This window comes from Pelophylax lessonae (assembly GCF_965119305.1).
Source record: "Pelophylax lessonae genome assembly, chromosome: 11".
Lineage (NCBI taxonomy): Eukaryota > Metazoa > Chordata > Amphibia > Anura > Ranidae > Pelophylax > Pelophylax lessonae.
In genome coordinates, this window is record NC_138778.1 from 159285143 (window position 1) to 159312567 (window position 27425).

At 42.1% G+C, this 27425-nt stretch overlaps 1 protein-coding gene across 4 annotated transcripts in view; it reads left to right on the forward strand.

Moving 5' to 3' along the window:
• The first annotated feature begins 15316 nt into the window (after positions 1 to 15316).
• The window catches only part of THRA (thyroid hormone receptor alpha), a 120831-nt gene continuing 108722 nt past the window's right edge, over positions 15317 to 27425 (forward strand). For all 4 annotated transcript variants that reach the window (XM_082271409.1, XM_082271410.1, XM_082271411.1 and 1 more), the window contains exon 1: positions 15317 to 15513. In XM_082271409.1, coding sequence (XP_082127535.1) covers positions 15461 to 15513 — 53 coding nt within the window. In that variant the 5' untranslated portion in view covers positions 15317 to 15460. The remainder of the gene's footprint in view (positions 15514 to 27425) is intronic.

The following is a 27425-nucleotide window of genomic DNA, read 5'->3' on the forward strand; positions in this document are numbered from 1 at the left end:
TAATCACTAATGCCCCATACACACGTGCAGATTATCTGCAGACTTTTGTCTGCAGACTTACCTTTTCTATGTAGTGCAAGGGCCTGCTGGATTGCATACAAATTGAAAGTGTTTAGGTTTGACCTCATATTATATGGTTTTGGTAAGTCTGCAGACAAAAGTCTGCAGATAATCTGCACGTGTGTATGGGGCATAATGCCCTGTACACACTATCAGATTATCTGAAGACTTTTGTCTGCAGACTTACCAAAACCATATAATATGAGGTCAAACCTAAACACTTTCAATTTGTATGCAATCCGGCAGGCCCTTGCACTACATAGAAAAGGTAAATCTGAAGACAAAAGTCTTCAGATAATCTGATAGTGTGTACAGGGCATAACACAGCATTTCTCTGAATGTCTGCTACTCTCTAGGAAAAGAGAGAAAAGTGACAATTGACTGTACTTCTGTATCCTCCAGAAAAGGGCTTTTATAAAAGAGGACTTTTAAAAGTGTCATTTTAAGTGCTTGTTCACATCACCAGCGCTGGGCTGCATGGCTGAAAGGTCAGGCAAAATACCATTGTTTTTCAGTGGTGCCAGTTCACACCAATGCTTTGGTTGGTAAACACCTAAAACATGTCAGCTGCCATAAGCTCAAAGCTCGGAGAATACAGGATTACTACCACTCCTATAGGACTTTTTAGGCAGATATGTATAGCAGTACAATAAAAAAAAAAAAATCATATAGATCTTTATTGATACAAAGTTTAAAAAATGTCCATTAAAAGAAAAATATGGCTGACACAACAGCTGTTGTACAATGTATCAGGGATATTTGTGTTTTAGGGCTCGTTCACACTTGCTTAAAAACATGTCTTTGGACACATGGCTCTCTAAACACCAGTCAAAGCACCTGTTTACACCTTGTGTTTGCTTTGCTTTACTTCACTTTAAAAATTATACCCCATGTCACTTTAGTGGTGCTTTAAAGAGGTTGTAAACTCGTTCAAAAATTTATTTATTTTTTTTTACAACCTGCAAGAGAAAGACATAATGAGCTAGTATGCATCGCATACTAGCTCATTATGAAATACTTACCTTAGAACGAGCCCCCGCCGTGCCGCTCTCTTACCTGTATGACGAGCGACATGTTCAGTCGCCCGTCTTCCGGGATCACGGCATCCGGCCATCTGATTGGCCGGAGCCGCGGTGACGTCACTCCCGCGCACGCGCGCGGGAGCCGACGGTCACGGCACTGGGCTCAGAAGGAACGGCACGATCAGCCGTTCCTTCAGAGCGCATGCGCCAGTGACGTCACTGGCTGCATTAAAGGTAAATATCTCCTAAACCGTACATGTTTAGGAGATATTTACAGTACCTATAGGTAAGCTTTATCATAGGCTTACCTATAGGTACAACTTCCTGAGGAGGGTTTACTTCCTCTTTAAAGCGTCTTCAAAGACTCCATAGAAGTCTATGACAAAGCTTGCTTGAAGCACCTGAAGCTTTTGAGAGGCTTTTATTCAGCTTTAGCATCGCTTTGTTTTGGAGATACTGCAGGTATGGGTATCAACACACACACAAGGCATCTGCCAAGCTTCATTAAAGCTTCAAAAAAGCACCAACGAAGCATCGCAGAAGCATCAAAACCACATAAAAAAAACATGTTGAAGCGGTAGGTGCTTTAATGTGTGTTGAAATCAAAGCAACTGTAAATGAGCCCTAATGGACATTTTTGGTTTTCCTCCTCTGTTTTCTCCAGCATGGAGGAACCATGGTCTTTCCCCTTAAAAAGATTGTTTGGCTGCCAAACTGTGTGTATTCTTTCAGCCATATTGTTAATGACTTCATGTAGCTTAAGGTAAGCCCATTATGATACAAATACAGGGCTGCCTTTGCTGTCTTCTTCCTGAAAATGGAGCTGCTGGTATGCTGACTCATTGGCTTTGTGAGTTACTGACCTGAAATAAGTATTCAGATGAGGAAAATCTGAGAACTGTCAGATGTCCTTATCTGCAAACTTGCTGTGGGTCAGTGATTGAAGCAAAAGGATCAGCATGACAGCTAGGCAGCTAACTTTGAAGACAAGTAAAGATGGAGTGGTCAGGAATATCAGCCATGTTTCTCTTATAACAGTGTTTTGATTATTTTAGTTTATTTGATCCTTTAAGAGCCGGTTCACACTAGTGCGACTTGTCAGCCTGACAAGTCGTGCTTCCTCGCGGTCCATTCACCGCTACACGACCCGTTCTAATAGGAGCGACACAAGTCGCTCCGACTTAGAAAAATTGTCCTGTACTATTTCGGGGCGACCTCGGAGCGACTTGCATAGACTTCCATTATGTGAAGTCCATGCAAGTCGCTCCGAAGTCGTGGTGCAATGTAATGCACAAGTCGCCCCCGAAGTAGTAAGGAGTCGTGTCGCCTCAGTGTGAACCGACTCTAATTGAGATGATAAAGTGTGGACAGGCCATTTCTTTCACAACAGGTGTTCTGACTAGATATCCAACAGAATGGCCATCATAGGCCAACTACAGATTCTAACCTAGATCTATAGGTCACAGATTCTGTCTTGCATGTTTCTGAATAAAGTGTGTGACTCTACTACCCTAGCAGCTTGCCATTATAAGTTTGCTGGTCCTTTAAGACAAGGACATTACATAAAGGGAGGCCTTGCTCTGGCATATATTGTGACCATTCCTTACTTGCCGCCTGCAACGAGGAGGGCAGCGCATATTTCTCTGGTTACAGCAGAGATTCTATGTTGAAAGCAGACGCTGCGGTTAGTCCCAGACACAGGCCCCTAAGTACTCCTAAGGAGGGGGGATTGGGGGATACGCCCATCAGACCCTGGTGGAAGGGTCCTGTCGTAGAAATATCTAAAAGACATTAGGGGGAGATTTACATCCTACTGGAAAATAAGCATCATTAAAGTCACTGGTGAACCTATGATGGCAGACAAGTTCACTCAAAGTACAAAAACCATTACAGGACCGGCTGTAATAAAAAAAAAAAAAAAAAAAAAAAAAGTTTTACATTCAAAAAAGTCTAGTCAAACATAGTCTTCAATAAATGTATCTTTTCATATATAAAAAGTCCCACTAAGTACCTTATCCTTTTATCTGTATAATTTTCACAAAATATAGAACAATCATTAAAAGATATAATATTTCAGGAACTGTTCTGAAAGGGAATAAGTGGGAAAAAGCTAAAAATCTTTTCAAAACTTATTTTCTGAAAAAATAGCCTAAAATTAGAGCACATAAAAAAAAAGGCTGCTTGGAAAAGTAACTTTTCTTATCAGCAATACATTCGGGGCATTTACACATACATTAATGTACTAATATATCTTTCATAAGGAGGTAAACTTTTTTTTTTTTTTTATTTCGAAAATTAAGATTATTAGTTAAAATGTTTAATTATATTTTGTACAATTATAATGAGTTTTATTTTCCTCAGTATTTAAGTATTTTGCGTTCTAAGGACTTATTATTTTCTATGCATATTTTCTTTATTATAATCTTCCGTGAGCTGCTGTATTTGTTATTCATACTCTGTTTCTTTCTGTTTAATTAGAAAAATCCCCATCACCCATCACATCTGTTTTAATAAGTGATAATTGCTTTTGGTAGAAAGAATGATAGTGAGATATTGGCATTCCGAGCATGAGGAAAATACGTGAGGGTTTTATCAATTCATTCATTCCAACCCAGAGATACATTGGCCCCGATGTAAGGAAAATCTTCTAGAGTTTCTGCCCTTTTCCCGTTTTGTCATTTTCTTGGTGTAGGGTAGAAAAAAAAAAGAACACTTTCTTTTGAAATACCTTTTGTACATGGGGCTCTTTGATAGTCAGTGATGTCTAACTCCCAGTTTGTGGGATGCATGCAGAATTTATCACTGCAACCAGCATTTTTAGATGGAAAATAAAGATGTATTTTAGGATCTAAACACACAGGTATTTGTCAGTCTCTGCTTGTAAATGTTAATCCGAAGGCCATCATGTGCACCAAATATTTACAAAGCATTTAATGTGCTCCAGGCTGCTTTCATGAAGCTCTTCAAGCTCTTTTCAGCACTGGAATTCCTAAATATTTGCACTGACTGTAGCTTTAAACAAGGTTTTAGCAGACTTTTGCCAAGCATCTGAAATTGCAAAGTCTGCTGCAGCTTAACAGCCTAAAGCTACAGCCAGTGCTCTTGTTATATTTATATGCAGGATTGAATATATTGTACCGTCAGGCTACAGCAGGGGTCGCTAAACTGTGGCCTGGGGGCCAGATGTGGCCCTTTTACTTGCCTTTATCCAGCCCTTAGGGCACTATTCCATTCACTGCCACCAACAATGGGGCATAATTCCTCCCACTGACACCAATGATGGGGCACTATTCCTCCCACTGACACCAATGATGGGGCACTATTCCTCCCACTGACACCAATGATGGGGTACTATTCTCCCTACTGACACCATTGATGGGGCACTATTCCCCCACTGACACCATTGATGGGGCACTATTCCCCCACTGACACCATTGATGGGGCACTATTCCCCCACTGACATCATTGATGGGGCACTATTTCTTCCACTGACACCATTGATGGGGCACTATTCCTCCCACTGACACCAACGATGGGCCACTATTTATTCCACTGACACCAATGATGGGGCACTACTACTCCCATTGACACCAATGATGGGGCTCTATTCCTCCCACAGACGCCATTGATGGGGCACTATTCCTCCCACAGACACCATTGATGGGGCACTATTCCTCCCACTGACACCAATGATGGGCACTATTCCTCCCACTGACACCAATGATGGGGCACTATTCCTCCCACAGAAACCAATGATGGGGCACTATTCCTCCCACTGACACCATTGATGGGGCACTATTCCTCCCACTGACACGAATGATGAGGCACTATTCCTCCCATTGACTCCAACAATGGGGCACTATTCCTCCCACTGACACCAACGATGGGGAACAATTCCTCCCAGTGACACCAACGTTGGGGAACAATTCCTCCCACTGACACCAGCGATGGGGAACAATTCCTCCCACTGACACCAACAATGGGGCACTATTCCTCCCATTGACACCAACGATGGGGCCACTATTCCTCCCACTGACACCAACAATGGGGCACTATTCCTCCCATTGACACCAAAGATGAGGAACTTGTCCTCTTGAAACATTTGCTCCTCAGACCAGCTTTCTCATCCTTCCCCCGCAGTAGCAGTTTCTTACTTGGCGTTTACCCTGGTAGTGGGAAACTAAGTGGCAGAAGGACTTTGTGTAACCTGTTACCCTCTTGCTAGTAGATGCCCAAAGTGATTGTAAAGCTGGATTCCAACCGTCATGTGCGTTTTGTTAAGGCAGCTCATTTATTATGAACAGTTTGCCAATCGCCCACTACAGTTATTATGCATTGGAGTGTTGCGCATTACCGCAATGCACAATTCTAGATGGGGCCCTAAAGAGGATTGTATACACAAGCTAGAGTAGCAAGCAAACTGCACCTACATGAGTGCAGCATATGGGGAAAATGGATCTCATTTGCCATGTGCCACACGTGCATTTACAATGTGTTTGGGATTTGTTTGCATTTGATGACTTTATTTTCTAAGGTGTGATAGAAGTCCGTCAGACATATGTCAGGCATATTGTATCTGCCCTGTAATTACAACACATTTATAACAAGAAGAAAAAAAATTCTGAATGACATTGTGCTTTTTCAAAAAAATGAAGTGTAACAACACATGAAAAAAGCTGTGAACATTCACCAAACATTTGTTAATCATTTCCTGTAATTTAAAACAAATGCACCAGAAAAATGCCCCTATGTGAACACCACTCTGTATTCTACATTATTATGTAAGGTTGGCCATACATGATGTGATGGTTGCAGGAAAGAAAATTGCGGAGCTATTGTGATCCCTTTGGCTCCCCCTGTCTTCCTCACTCACTCCCCCCCCCCCCCAGGAGAATCCAGCATGCTGTCTGTACCCAAGTCAATCCATCGATCAACTTGGGTACAATCAGACTGCCCATAAATATTTTGAATCTCGGCCAGTCCCTGCTGAACCGGCCGAGATTCTCAAGCCAGCAAGAGACAAGTCACTGAGCTTGAGATTCCTCCACTGCTATAAAGTGAATTTGGAACTTTTCTTTATTAACTAGGGCTGATTTGACTCTTGTGTGATCTTAATAAATGCTGCTTGACAAATGTCAGTCACTGATGTGCATACATTGGATACCTGCCCAAAAAAGCCTGTGGCTATATCGCAGCCTGATTATATATATATTTAGAGAGATAAGTTTTATCTTTTATTCTTTTGCCAAGGAATTTTAATCAGATCTATGTTTCGTTATTGAATGCCGATGTTGCTTAGTGAAAATGTCAAGTGTGAGCTGGTGTATTCCCTGAGCACCAACTGACAGAGTGATCCGCAGTTAGCTTTATTGTTAAAGCTAGACGGTTTTGATGCTGCATACAACTACAGTGGGTATAGAAAAGGATTATCCACCTTTAAAATAATCACATTTTGTTGCTTTGCAGGCTGAAATGAAGACAGACACAGTTTTTGTTTTAGGCCCCTTTCACACTATCGGACCAATCAGGTCCGCCTGTCCGTTTTTCAGGTGGACCTGATCAGGTCAGCCATTCTTCTCTATGGAAAGGTGGATGTCAGCCGACCATCTGGCACCCGTATGGCATCTGATCCGACAAGATCCGCTGAAAACAGACGGATGGCGAGATCGGATAGAATGAAAACTGACATTCTGTCCTTTTTCATCTGATCTCCCCATAGAGGAGAGCGAGACTCTGACAGGTCTGTCTCTGCACAGTGAGTAGAAATGGATCTGTCATCCACCTGCTCAACAGGAATCAACGGAGCGATCCCCCCTGAGCTAGCGGAGTCTGTGAAAACCCATGTAAAAGGGGCCTTATCCAGCTGTATTTACTAAGTGCAACTTATAATATCCAAGTGAAGGATGTAACACCAACATGTCAGAATCAGAAAAAAAAAATCAAAAACAGAATCCCTGAGTTGGAAAAAGGATCACCCCCTTGTGTCAGTATTTTGTTGAACCACCTTTTGCTTTAACTACAGTGTTCTATACATTATACACTATACCAGGGTCGGGACAAGGGGTGGGCAGGAAGGACGGTTGCCCTGGGCACAATAGTTTATTGCAAGGATGGGAGGGCGCCTTGACCCTAACCCCAAGGGAAGGGGGGCGCAGTTTGGCATCCTTGCCCTGGGCGTTGGATGACCTTGTCCCGGCACTGCACTATACACTGTGCTGATGATGGCCAGAAATCCTAAAACAAGTGTTTTCTAGTTACAGTAGTTGTCTGTAATTTTAGCCTGTATTTGTAATGTGAAAAAAATACTCTTTGCTTGTGGACGGATGGAAACTCTATTTTTCATCCGTCCAGGAGATCAGATCGGATGGGATCGGATGAGAGCGGACAGGCGGTTCAGATACGCCTGTCCCTTTTTTTGGCGGATCTGAACGGTCCCCCCATGCATCCCTATGGGGCATCGGATGTCAGCGGAGACATGTCCGCTGACATCTGATCCGATCCAACCTGTCAAATCTGGACGGATGGAAACCCTATTTTCCATCCGTCCATCGGATCGGATGGGAACGGACCGTCGGTCCATTAGAGATGCATGGGGAACTGACAGCTGTGTCTCCGCACACAGCGCAGAGACACAGCTGTCATCCTTCTGCTCAGCGGGGGATCGGCGGATCGATGCCCCGCTGAGATAAACGGCGTCCGTCTGACAGACGTACAGTGTGAAAGGGGCCTTAAACCGAACAAGCTGAAGTTAGAAGCTGATTGGTTACCATGCACAGCTGCACCAGATTTTGCACTCCAGATTTAGTAAATCAACCCCCATAGTCTTGTGTGTGTATATGATCTTTGTCTTTCCTAGCTCTACCCTTGGTTTTCTCCTGAAATCCCGATACTGGTTAATCCTGTCTGTACCTGATTATTACACATTTTTGTTGTTTTTGCAATTTTCTGGCTTACTAGTTTCTTCAAAACCGCTACCATACCTGCAATTGATTTGCAGCAGATTTAGAAAGGCATTTCTGAAGGTGGAGTAAAAAAATTCCTTTTGCAAGAGATTTCCGTCCACATTTATTCCTTTCTAAAATAAATCAGTTTCTTGGTACATAAAATATCTCTCTAAAGACTCTGTAGCATTGCACCCCATACAGAGCTTAATTAGACCGAGTCTTCTGTTTTGCCTTGCCATTAAACAGCTTTAATAAGGAGGTGATTAGGAGGCAGTGGTCCTGTATACTCTCATAATAAGGCTTATTAGGGGATCAATTAAATAACACCAGTGTTGCCCTTAACGACCAGTTAGGTGTGGGCTTGCATTTTCTGACATGCACCGGAATGCCCGCTGGATTTTGGTTACTATAGGCAATATAAAGTCTCCATGTCCCACTAAAGTTTATTTAACCTTACATTCTACACCAATAAAATGACTGGCATGCAGATGGCACTGTATAATGATGCAGAGATTTAAAGGGTTAGTTCACCTTTACCAAAAACTGCCTATGCAGATAAGGGGCTTCTGTAGATAAATAACAAACTGTGCAGCTCTGACTAAATTTTGATAATTCCCTTGCTATAGGTGTAGGCCATTTATGTACCTCCCGAAGCCTGATCAGAGATGGCATCATTGTGTCCTGCCTCGTTGCTAGAAAGTTCTTCAGACACTCCTAGCTATTACTACTGACCCCCACCATCATAGGCGCGACCCCCTGCACATATGTGGTCCACTATCTCCTCTGAGCTATAGGGAGAGAGACCACATGTGAGGGGGTTCGAATTAGCTGGGAGTGTCTTAATAACATCCTAGCAGCCAGGCAGAATGGGATGATGCCATCTCTGGGAATTTTTGTTGGCCAGGGCAGGCTTCAGGAGGTGGATAAATGGCCTACACCTATAACAAGGGCATTATTCAACTTTGGCCAAAGCTGTACAGTTTTTATCTACAGGCGCCCTTTACCTGCATATGCAATTCTTTATAAAGGCAATCTAACCCTTCAGTCACAGTTAAAGACAGCGAGGACCGGTGTTTAAAACTAGAGGAAGAATAATGTGGAGATGTTGTCCATGACCACTATTCAAGTTAAAAGGGTTTTCCACTTTTCATAGTTAAATAATTATTCAGGTTGAACAAGTACAAGTCATCGAGTTCAACCAAATCTAAACAGGAAAGAAAACCAGCTGATATGACAACTAGTAATGACTGGCGGGTTCTTGTCCCTCAGAGGTGTTCAGGTGTCACTGTCTGCTAGGAATGCCAGAAGTTAGACTGAAAAAATAAGTCCACGGAGTTTACCCAAATTCCTCAAATAAATGAAAATCCTTGCATCCTCAGAACCCTAAACCGACAACTGATCCAGAGGAAGCCTGAAGAGTTAAGATTTATTATGTTGGGGGCTGATTACTGGGTGGGTATTGTACATGCACTGAAGGCAGACTTCTGAAGGTTTACTGTTTAGATTGTCAAATACTGGCCTTATGATCACGTTTTAATATTTTTGGTAAAAAAACTCAAATTTTACTGGTCTGGATGGTAAAATACTGGACAGATTGCAACCTATATTTTGCACATGCTCTGCTGGTATTTAAACTGGCTGGAGAACCCTGTGTACTGTAGTGACCATATCACTGCTGGCATGGATACTGGTATAGGAGGTGTGTGGTGGGTGCAAGGGAAAGACCAGTGTGTGCTAACAAAGACATGTTACTGAAAAGCAATATGACATTTTTACTTCCGCAGGGGAGAGGAGGGAGAAAACCAAAAACTGCTGCTGAACTGAGCTTCACAGTGAGTGCTAAACCTCCAGACTGTGCGGTTGATTTACTAAAGGAAAATCGACTTTACAAGGGAAGTTGAACTTTGCAAAAGAATTTTCCCAGTGCTTAGTGAATGAGCTCTGCTGGCGTTCATCATCGGATCATGTGCAAGCTTTAATGTTCTATAAAAAAAATGCAGCCTTAGTTTTTCTTACATATGTTGGGTATTCTTTGCAAAGCAAATTTTCATCACAGTCACTAGATAATTTTTATTGCAAAGTGAACAGCCTTTTTGTCTTTATTAAATCAACCCCATAGACTTTTCACTTTACAAGAGAAGTTGCACTTTGCAAGGGAATGCACTTTGCAAGGGAATTTTTCCTAGAGTACTGGGGAAAGACCTATATTTGTGCTGAAGGTGAGATCTCACTGGGAAAAGACCTATATGTGTGTGGGAGGTTTGGGGTCTCACTGGGGGAAGACATGTTTGTGTGCTAAAGGTTGGGTCTCACTGGGGAAAGACTTATGTGTGGTGGAGGTAGGATCTCACTGGGGAAAGACCTGTGTGCTGGAGGTTGGATTTCACTGGGGAAAGACCTATGTGTGGTGGAGGTGGGATCTTACTGGGAAAAGACCTGCCTGTGTGCTGGAGGTTGGATCTCACTGGGGAAAGACCTATACAGTATCTCACAAAAGTGAGTACACCCCTCACATTTTTGTAAATATTTTATTATATCTTTTCATGTGACAACACTGAAGAAATGACACTTTGTTGCTACAATGTAAAGTAGTGAATAGGGAACGACCGATTATCGGCATGGCCGATATATCGAGGGCCGATATTGACTTTTGCCGATATATCTGTATCGGCCCTGGAACTGGCCGATATTCCAAATATTGCTCATTTGAGGGTAAAATTATGTCACATAGCATAATTCCATTTACAAATGCTATTGAATAGGCCACTCACATATGTACAAATTAAAGATAAAATCAATGAACTGGTGCCAGATTAAAAAAAATGAAAGCATTCAAAACAGCCAAACTTCGCGTTTTGAATGCTTTAATTGCAGAGGAGGGGTTTGGGGTCTTTTAGACCCTCAGATCCCTCTACAAGAGTACCTGTCAAGTGATAAAAATGGAAAAAAATTTTTTTTAAATGTACGAAAATAAAGGCCATTATCGGCCAATATCGGCCGATACCGATATGCATTGGCCAAAATATCGGTATCGGCAACGAAAAACCGATATCGATCAATCACTAGTAGTGAGTGTACAGCTGTATAACAGTGTCAATTTGTTGTCCCCTCAAAATAACTCAACACACAGCCATTAATGTCTAAACTGCTGGCAACAAAAGTGAGTACACCCCTAAGTGGAAATGTCCAAATTGGCCAAAAGTGTCAATATTTTGTGTGGCCACCATTATTTTCAAGCACTGAACTAACCCTCTTGGGTATGGAGTTCACCAGAGCTTCACAGGTTGCCACTGGAGTCCTCTTCCACTCCTCTATGACGACATCACGGAGCTAGTGGATGTTAGAGACCTTGCGCTCCTTCACCTTCTGTTTGAGGATGCCATACAGATGCTCATTAGGGTTAAGGTCTGGAGACATGCTTGGCCAGTTATTAACCTTTACCCTCAGCTTCTTTAGCAAGGCAGTGGTCATCTTGTAGGTGTGTTTGGGGTCGTTATCATGTTGGAATACTGCCCTGTGGCCCAGTCCCTGAAGGGAGGGGTTCATGCTCTGCTTCAGTATGTCACAGTACACGTTGGAATTCATGGTTCCCTCAATGAACTGTAGCTCCCCAGTGCCAGCAGCACTCATGCAGCCCCAGACCATGACAGACCCACCACCCTGCTTGACTAATGGCAAGACACACTTGTCTTTGTACTCCTCACCTGGTTGCCGCCAAACACGCTTGACACCATCTGAACCAAAATTTATTTTTCTTGGTCTCATCAGACCACAGGACATGGTTCTGCTTGTCTTCAACAAACTGTGTGCAGGCTTTCTTGAGCATCATCTTTAGAAGAGGCTTCCTTCTGGGACGACAGCCATGCAGACCAGTTTGATGCAGTGTGCAGCATATAGTCTGAGCACTGACAGGCTGACCACCCACCTCTTCAACCTCTGCAGCAATGCTGGCTGCACTCATATGTCTATTTCCCAAAGACAACCTCTGGATATTACGCTGAACACGTGCATTCAACTTCTTTGGTCGACCATGGCGAGGCCTGTTCTGAGTGGAACCTGTCCTGTTAAACCGCTATATGGTCTTGGCCACCATGCTGCAGCTCAGTTTCAGGGTCTGGGCAATCTTCTTATTGCCTAGGCCATCTTTATGTAGAGCAACAATTCTTTTTTTTACAGATCCTCAGAGAGTTGTTTGCCATGAGGTGACCAGTATAAGAAAGTGAGAGCGATAACACCAAATTTAACACACCTTGTTACAGAGACCCTGTAACACTAAGAAGTGACATGACACCGGGGGGGGGGGTATGGCTAATTGGGCCCAATTTGGACATTTTCACTTAAGGGTGTACTCACTTTTGTTGCCAGCGGTTTAGACATTAATGGCTGTGTGTTGAGTTATATTGAGGGGACAGGAAATGTACACTGTTATACAAGCTGTACACTCACTACTTTACATTGTAGAAGTGTCATTTCTTCAGTGTTGTCACATGAAAAGATATAATAAAATATTTACAAAAATGTAAGGGGTGTACTCACTTTTGTGAGATACTGTATATGTGCTGGAGGTTGGATCTCACTGGGGAAAGCCCTGTATGTGTGCTGGAGGTGGGATCTCACTGGTAAATGACCAGTCTGTGTCCTGAGGTTGGATCTCACTGGGGAAATGCCTATATGTGTGCTGGAGGTGGGATCTCACTGGTAAAAGAACAATCTGTGTGTTAGAGATGGGATCTCACTGGTAAAAGACCAATCTGTGTGCTGGAGGTTGGATCTTTCTAGGGAAAGGCCTATCTGTGTGCTGAAGGTTGGATCTCACTGGTAGAGCACACTGTTCAGCTAAATTCAGGAGTGGGGGCAGAATCCTCCAGTAACCATAAGAAAATGGAGCTTAGATTTTTTATTATATGAGCTAGCATAGGATTAATTAGTTTTATTGAGTTTTGCAAGCAAGACACAGTGAACTAACATACAAAGCACTGATGTACAAAGATTAAAACATAAAAAAAGAAAGCATGGAGTAAAGCTACCATTAACCATATAAAAATGCAAGGCTTGTTTGGAGGATTTTTAAAGGTACATATAGAAAGCTTGAGTGTAGGGTGCTCAGTCCCTCAAGGAATTCCTCTTCTGCAAGACCAATAAATGTCACCTTGTGAATGGTTCGAGGGCATTTGTGAACAGGTAGTTAATTGGAGCAATAATGACATGGCGGTAAAGGAGAGAAATAGGAAGAAGAGTAAAAGACAAAGAGAGAAAGGGGCGGACAGTAGAAAGAGGAACTCAGGGCAGTACTGAGGGGAGAAGGGGAGAGGGTTAGGTATGTAATGTCCCAGACACAGCTGGCAATGGTGTCCATCTTGCTCCGAGTGATCAATCACAGCAAGAGGAGGGAGCAGTCTAGGCGTAAGTGCTCAATGTAGTCCAGCCATGGGTCCCAAACCTTCAAATATTTTGCTTGGGTATCAGTGATTATGAAGGTTAAAGAGGAAGTAAATCCTCCTCTGACACTTTTACCTATAGGTAAGCCTATGATAAGGCTTACCTATAGGTACTGTAAATATCTCCTAAACATGTACCGTTTAGGAGTTATTTACCTTACATACAGCCAGTGACGTCACTGGCGCATGCGCTCTGAAGGAACGGCCGCTCGTGCCGTTCCTTCAGAGCTCCGTGCCGTGACCGTCGGCTCCTGCGCGGGAGTGACGTCACCGCGGCTCCGGCCAATCAGATGGCCGGATGCCGCGATCCCGGAAGATGGGCGACTGGACATGTCGCCCGTCATGCAGGTAAGTGGACTGCACGGCGGGGGCTCGTTCTAAGGTAAGTATTTCATAATGAGCTAGTATGCGATGCATACTAGCTCATTATGTGTTTCTCTTGTGGGTTGCAAAAAGAAAAAAAAATTTGGGGGGGGTTTACTACCTCTTTAACTTTTCAGGTTTTATGTTCCCCATAAGCATCTGTTTGACGTCTGCAAAATATATTAATGGGACAGCTTCAGGCTTTCGCTAGCGTCTGCCAGAAACCCAAACCCCACCAGCTTTCTCTGATGTTTATTTAGGTGTGGCATAGGCTTATATAATATATCACTCTTTTTTTTTATTATGTTATAGAGTAATGGAGGGTTGTAACCTCTGACAATTTTTTTTAACCATTTTTGGCCAAAGTGAGGGAATCCCTGGTTGCCACCTGGGTCAGCAGAACTAGTGCCCCCATTGGAATATTTCTCCTCTATTCCTGTTCTGGTGGCAACCCACAATCTAGCATTTTCTTTCACGCTTGATGATAATGATAAATAGGTTAAACAGAGAGAATGAATTTCTCTAACTGGGGCACAGACAGCAATAAAAATTTGACAGGTGTTCTAATCCCTCTCCCCTCTAAAATGAAAGAAAGAAAAAAGTTTAGCTTTTAGTTATACTTTCACGTAAACCAAGTTTACTTAGTGAACCATTTATGCATTTATTCAAGGTTATCATATTTCCCCTTAATTACTTCTTCTCAGGGGAGATTAAAGTAGAAGGAACTTATGAAGTAATGTCATTTTTACATGACAGGCCTGTAAGTGAATTCCCGTCCCCGCATGTTCAAAGCAATAACAAAAACCTTTGTGGCACCAGTACACCCACCGGTGAACAGTATCTGCTTGCCAGTGCAGGACTGGTTGTCTGGTCAATATGTTAAGACCAAAGGAGTGAATTGAGAGGAGTATAAATTACAGGTAGGAAGAATTTAGCCAGGCCTCTTACATTTTACAAGCCTGGCGTATAAAAATGGCAGTACCCAATATCCATTTGTAGAGAATAATTTTTATTCAGGAAGTGTTCCCTGAAATCTCTTTACCTGTAACCGGAATCATCAGTGACTGAAGACAACGCTGTTCTTCTATAAGTCATTGTGTTACTTTGGAATGGATTTTAGAGCTTCTTTTTATATCACATCTGCATCATGATTGGCTCAGACAGTTCAGGTCAGAAACATAGGACTTACTTTTTGACTTTCGTAGATCTCTGATGTGAGACCTTCATTGGGGTCACCTGGAGTATGTTTGTACAAAACCAACACATTTGTGATATGATGGCTATAGTAAGGCCCAGCACCCAAATTAAGCCATATTGCAGCATAGAAAATTAAGTGATTATAAACATAATCTATACATTATAAACTACTTTGTTCTGTATGTATTCATAATTCTTTTTCATATCTCAGGCTGATGCATGCAAATAGTAATTGTATTATTTTTTTTCTGTTTTTTCTTTTCAGGGGGCCCCTTAAGAAACGAGGCCCCCCTCTGACTGAGGAGGGAATGGTCTGTCCATGGACATCGTAGAACCTGCCTCCATGTGAACACGACGGTGTCCCATGAACATCGGGCAGCTGGGGGCGGAGCCCGCCTTGGTCTCTTCTGATTGGTTCTGGATGGAATTACGTTGAATGGACCAGAATCTTAGCGGGCTGGACTGCTTGTCAGAGCCAGATGAAAAAAGGTAATATGCTCCTTAAATTGTTAGTCATCTGAGATTGCTTCTCTAGGGCTGCTAATGGAATGCATGTGTCTAGTTTGGAATGCAGGCGATCACACTAGATCAGTTATTTCATGTTTTCTATTTGCAAGCTGGAGTGTCTGTGCACCCAAGACAATTCCCCATCATCAAGGAGTGTTCCTAGCCCTACAGATATTTCATCTGCATTTTATAAATGTACATCTGAGAAGCTGGCTTGCTGTGCTGTAAAGTGCAATAGCCAAAAGCAAAGTTTAAATACAACACACGCCACCTAGTGGATGTCTGATGTAGACCCTTATTTAAAGCAACCTTTATCAAGCAAGCATGTACCAGTAAAGAAGAGAGATACTTACTTTTCCTTCGCTCCCATGAAGAGATATGGTCTCCCGAAGTTCACTGGGAGACCAACAACTTTAGAAGTGTCCATCTCCTGAGTCTCTCACAGTTCTCGCTGGTTCTTTGCATTGACAGTAGTGACATGGAGGTCATCAGGAGAAGCCAGTGAGAGCTGAAGGGGACCTCAGAGATCATTACCCTTGGAAGTACTGAAGCCAGTGAGTACCATAACAGCCAGGTAGTTAGTATTTTTCACAAGAAGACTAGCAATGGATGTCTTAATATGTATTTTACAATGGATTGAGATTAAAAAATTCTACAAAGATAATAAATGAACTGCCAGTGCCAGTGTTTACCTCTCCTTCTGAAAAGACTAGTTGTCTGGCCATTGTGCTAAACAAATTCTTCTAATACACTGACAAGTATGCAGGTCGGGATTTCTGCCATCTCCCCAACTTTGCAGGCTGTGTAAGTTCATTACAATTTAGTGAGTGAGAAAGTATTAAATACAGAGGCAGCCAAGCAGTTTGCGTTTTCAGAAAAACGTCGGCAATAGCAGTCTCCGTATTTCTGTCAGTACATAGAGGCATCAAGTGCAAGACAACATATATAAAATGAAAAGGTATAAATCAGGTGCGCTAACCCAAAAAATATATAAATAACACAGCATAAAAAATTATGATACGTGGTATGATAAGAACACAAAGTACAGTAAAACCTTGGTTTGAGAGTAACTTGGTTTAAGAGCGCTTTGCAAGACAAGCAAAATTTTCAAATAAATTTTGACTTGATATACAAGCGATGTCTTGATATACAAGTAGCCTCAAGTCACAGCTGAGTATAAAAGAGAAGAGAGGCGCCTCTAAGTGTAGCAATATGGTTACATTTAATGAAGGTACAACATTTAGCAACTTACATGGTTGATGATTGGAACAGGCACATCTAAGGATGCAGGCATCCAGGCTAAAGCTGTCCACATAGACCATCCTCCGCACCGCCATCTACGTCATCCCTTCCATGCTGCCCCTCGCTTTCAGATCGCTTTACTGCAGGGTGGTCTTCCCTGGTCAGGATTACAGACTGGCAGCAGGCGGTGCAGAAGATAGTCTATGTGGACAGCTTTACCCCGGATGCCTTCATACTTAGATGTGCCTGTTTTATTCATCAACCATGTGAGTTGCTAAATGTTGTACCTTCATTAAATGGAACCATATTGCTACACTTAGAGGCGCCTCTCTTCTCTTTGATACTCTGTAGCTCCTGCTGGATATTGCTTCTAATCCCCTTGTGGAAGCGGCTATTTGTGGATGGACATTTTATGGTTATATAACCTATCGCAATGCTATAATCTTTTTATATGGACTATAAACTGAAGGACTTATGAATAAATGGTTGTGGAACGAATCATCTGAGTTTCCATTTTTTCTTATGGGGAAATTCGCTTTGATATAAGAGTGCTTTGGATTACAAGCATGCTTCCGGAACGAATTATGCTCGCAATCCAAGGTTTTACTGTATATCAAGGTAGGAATAACACAATGGCAAAACAAGTGCAAATCAATAAAATGAGTCCGGTGAATCACCAATGTGTATCAAACAATAGTATCCAAAAGAATATGTGGTAAACAGTCTAATTCAAAGGTGAATCCAAAAATTCGTGCTGTAAACACAATATAACTGAAGAAGGTGCAAGCCATGTGATCTCTGGAGCAGGGATATCCTTATATTCCCTTTTATTTCTACTTTCTGGTAAGGAGCTAAGCTGGTGGTGGGACGCTGAACCTTTCTATCACGTGGCTTGCACCTTCTTCAGTTATATTGTGTTTACAGCACGAATTTTTGGATTCACCTTTGAATTGGACTGTTTATCACATATTCTTTTGGATACTATTGTTTGATACACATTGGTGATTCACCGGACTCATTTTATTGATTTGCACTTGTTTTGCCATTGTGTTATTCCCTCCTTGATATACTTTGTGTTCTTATCATACCACGTATCATAATTTTTTATGCTGTGTTATTTATATATTTTTTGGGTTAGCGCACCTGATTTATACCTTTTCATCGCACTAATTTTCACTCTAAGGTAGCAGCATACCCTAATTTGGATCAGCGCACTTTTCTATACATTTCACATATATAAAATATTTTAATATAATTCTTGGATGATTATGCAAATATTTCAGGATCTTCTCTATAAGTTAGCAGTATTCTTCAGCACACAGCTCATTGCTTATGCAGTAGTCCAAGCAAGGAATTCTGCTGACATTTTTAAACCTGCTACTTCTTCAAGTATTCAGTTCCAAAGAAGAGCATGGAGGCTACAATTATTGATCTCTTTAAAAATATGCTAGTTGCCTGGCTATTATGTAGACTCTTTGGTTTCAGTATTTTCTGTGTCACTGACCCAGAACTAGTTTTTAGATCAGGAAATTTAGAAGTTCTGTTCTGAATAATTGTTCTGGTTTAGTAAGTCAGAGGGCCAAAGTGAAAGCCAGGCAGCTAGCATATTTTTTTTAGGAAGTTCTGCAGTTCTCACTTCATATAAAAAAAAGAAACTTTAAAAAATGAACAATTCATCCTCCCCGAAACACACACACACACACACACACTATAATGCTTATTTAGTCTAGGGGGTTGTAATAAAGATAAATACTTACCTTACACCTCATCCTGTAGCAGCTGACGCATCGCCCTCTTCCTCGCCTGGCTTGGAATGTGGATAGACTCTCAATGTCATCATTTACAGTACAGGATCCCGGGTCCTGCATTGTATGCGATGTTAGCGGAGTGTCAGTCCAACAACTAGTTAAGGAAAGTGACTCAGGGAACTGGTCATCAAACAGAGGGAAATCTTGTGGGGCCATTGTGTAGGTAAGTAATGAAAAATGTATATCCAGTATGAATGGAAGTGGGAAGTGGTCCTATCATTATTTATTCTTGCTGACACCCAAGAGTTTGCGGTCATGTTTGTGCTAGGAAATCTACGGTAGTTTCTTTTTGCAGATTTACAGATGTAGACGTATATACCTGTGACTGTTGTTATTATTTTAAAGTAAGGTAACTTTTTTAATGTATGTCGCTCTTTTATAAGACAGTATTTAAAGCAAAAAAAGGTGTGTGAAATGAAACTTATGTAAATGTACTCATAGCAACCATTGTTGTTTTTTCCTCTCTTGTCACCTTTCAGATTAGACTCATTTGGTCAATGAAAATAATTGTTGATTGGCTGCTGTGGGTTACTATGCTTACTGTAGGCATGGGTCTACAGAAAGTGGTAGCTTGGAAAAGAAATGTAAGCTGGAGCTCGGAGTAATTGTTTGGTCTGTGGCGCCCTGCTTGGAAATGATTGGAGTCATACTGTGCTTGTGCCAACTCCCACCATTCCATGGTTATGATGTACACATAGTAATGAAAGCTACTCTAGGATCATAGAGGCAGAGCTGTTTTTGTTTATGATTGACATGTGCCTTGATATCATATGTGGATGAGGAAGAATCTGAATGCAACGGTTTGAACTTTTTAACATTCTCCCACATGTTTGTAGTTGTTATAGGTGGAGGAACTTATAAATGTGGGTTTTTGACAAAAGTGTTATTCTCTTCTGGGACAGAGGTACGATATAGGGTTGGTTTAGATACAAATAGAACTTGGGGCTCTGGAGTTATATAAATGTTTGGCAGTCTGGATGGCCCAGTAGAAAACCATTTACCGTACATTACTAGAGTAAGTTTTATATGTGGAGGTTAAAGTCTACCAGACACTTTTTCTTCTGAAAACTGAACTTGGGTTAGGCAACATATGGATTGTCTGAATGACTGTCTTTTACTAACAGGAAGGAACTGTTGTAATTACACGTTGGCTTATTTCTGCAAATCACAGTGATGGGAGGCATCGTTCTGAGCTATCAGCCGTCTTGAAGGCACTCTATTTCTAGTTTACTGGTACGGGATTACTGCATGCGTAGCAATAGCTAACACTTGCAGGTTTATAGGCTTTACATACGGATATACAGTAGTATTCCTTTACAGTATCATGGCTTTACATGCTTGCCAGTAAAACCCTCTGCTGCTGAAAACAAAGGTCGAATCACATTGCAACTCTTCTTGTGTTATTGTAGTGTGCTTATCTTCACTTTAGGCCCTTAAGGCAACCTGCCGCTTGCTGTACGACAGTTCAATACAAGCTTTGAAAATGTAGGTGGCTTGAGAATCATTAATTTCATGCCAGGGCACCGCGTCATGTTCACATCTCAGCACGCTCTGAAGTCCAACAGGCTAGAAGTATGAAACAACCTGTCACTAGTCAATTTATAGTTCTTATTTATATAGAGATAACATATTACCCAGTGCTTTCCAGAGAACCCCAAAGTCACTCATCTATACTGGCTAATATATTACACGGTGCTTTCCAGAGAACCCCAAAGTCACTTACCCCAAAGTCACTTACCCCAAAGTAGTTCAGGAACTACTATTCTCATCATGCCTGTGAATGAATGCCAGAGTTTTACAATGCCTCGCGGTGTAGTTCCGCTGGAGGACCGTAGTTTGGAGATCCCTGCTGTAGAGGATGACTAACTAAAGCTAAAGATAAAGCTCCAAGTTTGACATTGTGCACTTTAGGTCCAGTGGTACTCAGAAGAATTGCCTTTGCTTGTCCATTGTTTAAAACTAATTTAAAGTGGAGCTTGCGTCAGATACAATTTTCATGTTAATGCTGTTTCTTAAAGTGCCTGAAGTTGACTTGGTTTCAATCTGTTGTAATTCCTTGTAAAGAAAAAGTCAAACTAAGCGTAGGAGTGTCTGCATTAAGAGCCAAGAAAGTGTGCAATCACAGACTAATACTGAAGACTATCATAACACATATAGAACAATTGCTGATTCCTGTATATGGAATCATTACCTACGATTATATTTTCATACACATTTCCTACACTTGCTGCAAATATGTGGTCCCTGAGTTACAAAAGTATTTGATTTGCCTTGTTTTATGCCGTATAAAGCATGCAAATGACATGGAACTGGTGCTGTCTCTTTATATTATGTGTGGAACATGATATGTTTTATATAGGCATCCTCCAAAAAATGGCAGATAAGTGGTAAAGAATGTAGAGCTTAGGCTTTCCTGAGTCATGGCTCTGCAGTATGCAGAGGTTGATCAAACAGAGCAGTGCTGTCAGGAAATGGTTAATAATTTCTCCCTGGACTCTGCACAGGAGCAGTACACCAGAAAGTGAACTTTAAACGTTCAAACGCAGGTGAACAAGAACAGGCTCAAGGGTATGGACGCTGCTGTCATTCTGCTGTAATGTTATCATTTGGCCAGTAAATAAATGCCAGGCTAGTGTTGGAAAAAAAAAAGATGTAAAGTAGACCTAGCATGCAGTATATATATATTTTTTTTATATTTTATGCATATAAAGAAGGGGTGGTATACCGGGCCAAAAAAAAAAAAATATATAGTATATTTATTTTATGGTAATTTACCAAGGTCACACTATAACCCAAAATAAATAACTTTATGAGGGTATCATGCAATCAACATAATTTTCTTTCAAACCGCATAGTTGAAATGGGTGTGCACATATAATTATACATCCTGAAACAGCGTCTAATTTATCAAGGACGCATGAGCACCCTTAAGAGAAACTTAATTCCCCTTAATTGTGATTCTGCCCTCCTCCACCAGTGCTGCCATTTTTGATAGTCTGGTTAATGTGTATGTGCCCTGAAGGGCTCTGCCTAAACACCCTTCACTTCTCTGTGGTTGCACATGGCAACCTGCGTGGATGCAGATCTGGCAAATGTCTCTGCCGGGTCCTGAAGCCCAATGTCATTCTCACCTACACAAGAGAGGAGGATGTCCTGCCTCGCAAAACCATAGAAATGGCAGAGTACTCAAATGTGGTAGAGGGAGGGGTCGGGCTCCAGGTACATCCACATTGTGTTTCAGGGTTAAGATTTGCTTTAAAGCATCTTTGGAGAAAATATACACTGCTCAAAAAAATTAAAGGAACACTTTGAAAACACATCAGATCTCAATAGGGGAAAACTATCATGCTGGATATCTATACTGATATAGACTGGGTAATGTGTTAGGAATGAAAGGATGCCATATCGTTTGATGGAAATGAAAACGATCAACCTATAGAGGGCTGAATTCAAAGACACCCTGAAAATCAAAGTGAAAAAATGAAGCAGCAGGTTAGTCCATTTTGCTGAAACTTCATTGCAGCAACTCAAAATGGTACTCAGTAGTTTGTTTGGCTCCCACCTGCTTGTACAACGTCGGGGAATGCTCCTAATGAGACGACGGATGGTGTCCTGGGGTATTTCCTCCTAGATCTGGAACAGGGCATCATTGAGTTCCTAAAAAAACTGAAGTGCACCCTGGCGGCGTTGGATGGACTGAAACATAATGTCCCAGGGGTGTTCTATTAGATTTAGGTCAGGCGAGCGTAGGGGCCATTCAATGGTATCAATTCCTTCATCCTCCAGGAACTGGCTGCATGCTCTCGCCACATAAGGCCGGGCATTATCGTGCACCAGGAGGAACCCAGGACCCACTGCACTAGCGTAGGGTCTGACAATGTGTTCAAGGATTTTATCCTGATGCCTAATAGCAGTCAGGGTGCCATTGTCTAGCTCATAGAGGTCTGTGCATCCCTCCATGGATATGCCTCCCCAGATCATCACTGGCCCGCCACCAAACCGGTCATGCTGAATGATATTACAGGCAGCATAACATTCTCCACAGCTTCTCCAGACCCTTTCTTGTCTGTCACAGGGTAAACCTGCTCTCATCTGTGAAAAGCACAGGGCGCCAATGGCAGACCTGCCAATTCTGGTGTTCAATGGCAAATGCCAATCAAATGCCACAATGTCAGGCAGTGAGCATAGGGCCCACTAGAGGACATCGGGCCCTCAGGCCACCCTCATGAAGTCTGTTTCTAAATTGTTTGGTCAGAGACATTCAATCCAGCGGCCTGCTGGAGGTCATTTTGTAGGGCTCTGGCAGTGCTCATCCTGTTCCTCCTTGCACAAATGAGCAGATATCAGTTCTGCTGATGGGTTAAGGACCTTCTACGGCCCTGTCCAGCTCTCCTAGAGTAACTGCCTGTCTCCTAGAATCTCCTCCATGCTCTTGGAACTGTGTTGGGAGACACAGCAAACCTTCTGGCAATGGCACGTATTGATGTGCCATCCTGGAGGACTTGGACTGCTTGTGCAACCTTTGTAGGGTCCTAATATTGCCCCATGCTACCAGTAGTGACACTGGCTCTAGCCAAATGCAAAACTAGTAAAAAAACTGTGAGAAAAGATGAGTAGGGAAAAAGCATGTCAGTGGCCTCCATCTGTAAAACCATTCCTGTTTTGTAGGTTGTCTCGCTGCCTATCTAGTGCACCTGAGGTTAATTTCATTAACACCAAAGCAGCTAAAACTAATTTACAACCCCCTTTGCTACTTAACTGACCAGATCAATATCCCAGGAGTTTAATTGACTTGATGCTATACTCTGATTAAAATGTGTTTTTAATTTTTTGGAGCAATGAATATAAATATAGCTATCCCATGATCAGTTTCTCAGAATGCAAAAATATTCTGGTAGGCAAATTACCTTTGACTGGTATGGTCATTGGATTGCAAACTCCTCTGGGGACAGAAGTAAACCATTTAGTATTCTCTATAAAATACTGCTGAATATTACTGCACTGTATATGAGTTAAACAAATAAATCAGTTGTATAAATGTGAAATATGCATTTTTTTTAGCTTGCTCACCTCAACTAGCCAGTATATGGTTAATGGGAGGCAACTGGTCTGGAAAAAGTTTTAATTAGTGTAACAGAACTAGACTGCTAGGAGCTGTACATAATACCGCACAGAGCTCCCTGCAGTGAGAGTTATGCTCTACAGTTATGCTAGTCATACACATTAAGATAGAGAAATCAATAGATTCCTCAGTCCATGCTAAACATTTGGCTATTGATTGGCTGCAGCCACGGCTGAAAATTTTTCTTCCGGCTCCTTCAATTTTCAGATCGAAGTTTGTCGAGCTAGGTGGTGTGACAGGGCCACCCTTGTCCCACATTGCAGACAATTCAGCAGGAATTTGCCAAAATTCAGCCCATGTATGACCAGCATTAAGGCCCTCTTACACTTTTCAAGCCATGTATGACCAGCATTTGGTCCCCTTACACTATTCAAGCCATGTATGACCAGCATAAGTCCCCCCTACACTATTCGAGCCATGAATGACCATCTTTAGGCCCCCTTACACTATTTTTGACCAGCATTAGACCCCCTTACACTATTCAAGCCATATATGACCAGCATTGGGCCCCCTTACACTATTCAAGCCATATATGACCAGCATTAGGCCCCCTTACACTATTCAAGCCATATATGACCAGCATTAGGCCCCCTTACACTATTCAAGGCATGAATGACCAGTATTAGGCCCCTTTACCAGATTCATGGAATGTATGACCAGCATTAGGCCCCCTTACACTATTCGAGCCATGAATGACCAGTATTAGGCCCCTTTACCAGATTCATGGAATGTATGACCAGCATTAGGCCCCCTTACACTATTCGAGCCATTAATGACCAGTATTAGGCCCCTTTACCAGATTCACGGAATGTATGACCAGTATTAGGCCCCCTTACACAATGTGAACCATGTATGACCAGAATTAAGGCCCCCTTACACTATTTGAACCATGTATGATCAGCCTTAGGGCCCCTTACATTATTCAAGCCATGTATGACCAGCATTGGGCCCCTTTACACTATTCGAGCCATGAATGACCAGTATTAGGTCCCCTTACACTATTCGTGGGATGTATGACCAGCATTTGGCCCCCTTACAAGATTTGCGGGATGTATGACCAGCATTAGGCCCCCTTACACTATTTGAACAATGTATGACCAGCAATAAGGCCCCCTTACACTATTAAAGCCATGTATGACTAGCATTAGGCCCCCCTACACTATTCGAGCAATGAATGACCAATATTAGGCCCCCTTACACTATTCGCGGGATGTAAGACCAGCATTAGGCCCCCTTACAAGATTTGCGGGATGTATGACCAGCATTAGGCCCCCTTACAAGATTTGCGGGATGTATGACCAGCATTAGGCCTCCTTACAAGATTTGCGGGATGTATGACCAGCACTAGGCTCCCCTACACTATTCGAGCAATGAATGACCAGTATTAGGCCCCCTTACAAGATTTGCGGGATGTATGACCAGCATTAGGCCTCCTTACACTATTCAAGCCATGTATGACCAGCATTAGATTTTCTTACGGTAATTTTAAACTTAATAACCAATGCTATCCAAAATATTTTGGCTTTGGATTGAGTAGGGAGAGTTCTGTTTTATTTTGTCATTTCGTTGGTGAGTTGTTTGCTCTTATTGCTGCCTATATGACTTCCTGCTCTGATGTCATAGGGACAGAAAAACAAAATGTTTAGGTTGCATTTGGGCCAATTCCACCTTTCCTCCACACCCCCCCCCAACCCCCATCATCCTAGAAACACCCCTACATGTTTTTTATTTTCTTTGTATACTAAATCTTTATTCAGGTTGGGCACATGGTACTCTATTTCTTCTCCAGTGATGGGCAGTCCTCAAAGATGCAGAGAACGTCGGTGACATCTGTGCATTGTACTGTGTGTTCCGGGGCGCCATGATGAAGTCCACCCCCAAGGGGTGGGTCCATGATGCCCGCCACAAACAGGGATTTTTTTTTTGTGTTTAGATTTCACGTAGATTTAGGCTTTAACCATTTTCTTGCGCTGGGATCCTCTTCTTGAAGACCAACCCCTGTTCTGTTCAGCAGATAATGCTAGCATCAGGATGCTGTTATTTTGTGAAAACTCAGGTTACTGCGGGTTACTACCTACCGTAGTTCTTTGCAGCACATGATTAAATAAAGCCTGCAGTCTTTTTTTAAACTGGCTTTGAGAAGCCTGAAATGCATACTTCTGTTGTGTCATCACCACAGACACAGTTATGTAACTTGTGGGATTGTGCCAGACAAATGAAAGCAGTCATAGTTTCTCGCTCTGTGTCACTCTGCCATTTAAGGGACAGGCTCTATTTCCCGCAGCTGTCACCTATGTGTGTGAACTATACTTACTCATCAAACAGCCTGTCCTAGTATTCCCTGCTGTGTAGGAAGCCAGCTAACTCATTTATTTGTTTATACCTCTCATTTAATCTGGGAGTCATACAAAATAATAACATAATAAAAGGAAAATAGCTGCTTGCATTCAGATCTGAGAATGTGAGTGGATGAATCTGACACTGTGTATTGAGAGGGGGGGCAACTTTGAAAATGTTATTTTCATACCATGTGCTCCGCAGGTTTGGCATTTTGGGGTCTCTTGGAAAAATTGGAGGCTATGCATAGCCCTTTTACTTGTGTTTTTTTTCTACAATATTGTTGGTTTAATAAATACAGTAAAACCTTGGTTTGAGAGTAACTTGGTTTAAGAGCGCTTTGCAAGACAAGCAAAATTTTCAAATAAATTTTGACTTGGTTTACAAGCGATGTCTTGATATACAAGTAGCTTCAAGTCACAGCTGAGTATAAAAGAGAAGAGAGGCGCCTCTAAGTGTAGCAATATGGTTACATTTAATGAAGGTACAACATTTAGCAACTCACATGGTTGATGATTGGAACAGGCACATCTAAGTATGCAGGCATCCAGGCTAAAGCTGTCCACATAGACCATCCTCTGCACCGCCATCTACGTCATCCCTTCCATGCTGCCCCTCGCTTTTAGATCCCTTTACTGCAGGGTGGTCTTCCCGGTCAGGATTACAGACTGGCAGCCGGCGGTGCAGAAGATAGTCCATGTGGACAGCTTTACCCCGGATGCCTGCATACTTAGATGTGCCTGTTTTATTCATCAACCATGTGAGTTGCTAAATGTTGTACCTTCATTAAATGGAACCATATTGCTACACTTAGAGGCGCCTTTCTTCTCTTTGATACTCTGTAGCTCCTACTGGATTTTGCTTCTTATCCCCTTGTGGAAGTGGCTATTTGTGGATGGACTTTTTATGGTTATATAACCTATAGCAATGCTATAATCTTTTTATATGGACTATAAACTGAAGGACTTATGAATAAATGGTTGTGGAACGAATCATCTGAGTTTCCATTATTTCTTATGGGGAAATTTGCTTTGATATAAGAGTGCTTTGGATTACAAGCATGCTTCCGGAACGAATTATGCTCGCAATCCAAGGTTTTACTGTACTATATTTTATAAAGACAGGTGCATTTCAACTTTACGGATTGTGTGCTTAAATGCCTAGAGCAACCTATTTCAACCAGGGTGCCTTGAGGGTTTTTCAGGGGTGCCTTGGCAAAATTCTTAAAAATTGCCCAAAAATGTATACAAGCCAGCAGGTGGGTGATGCCTGCCTTTTAGTTACACAAAACCACAGGTTTTCATTGTGGACCATTTCAACCTTCCCGCCTCTGGTATCCTAAAAACCAGTGATGTCATCAGTGTTGATAAGAAGGGAATGATCGT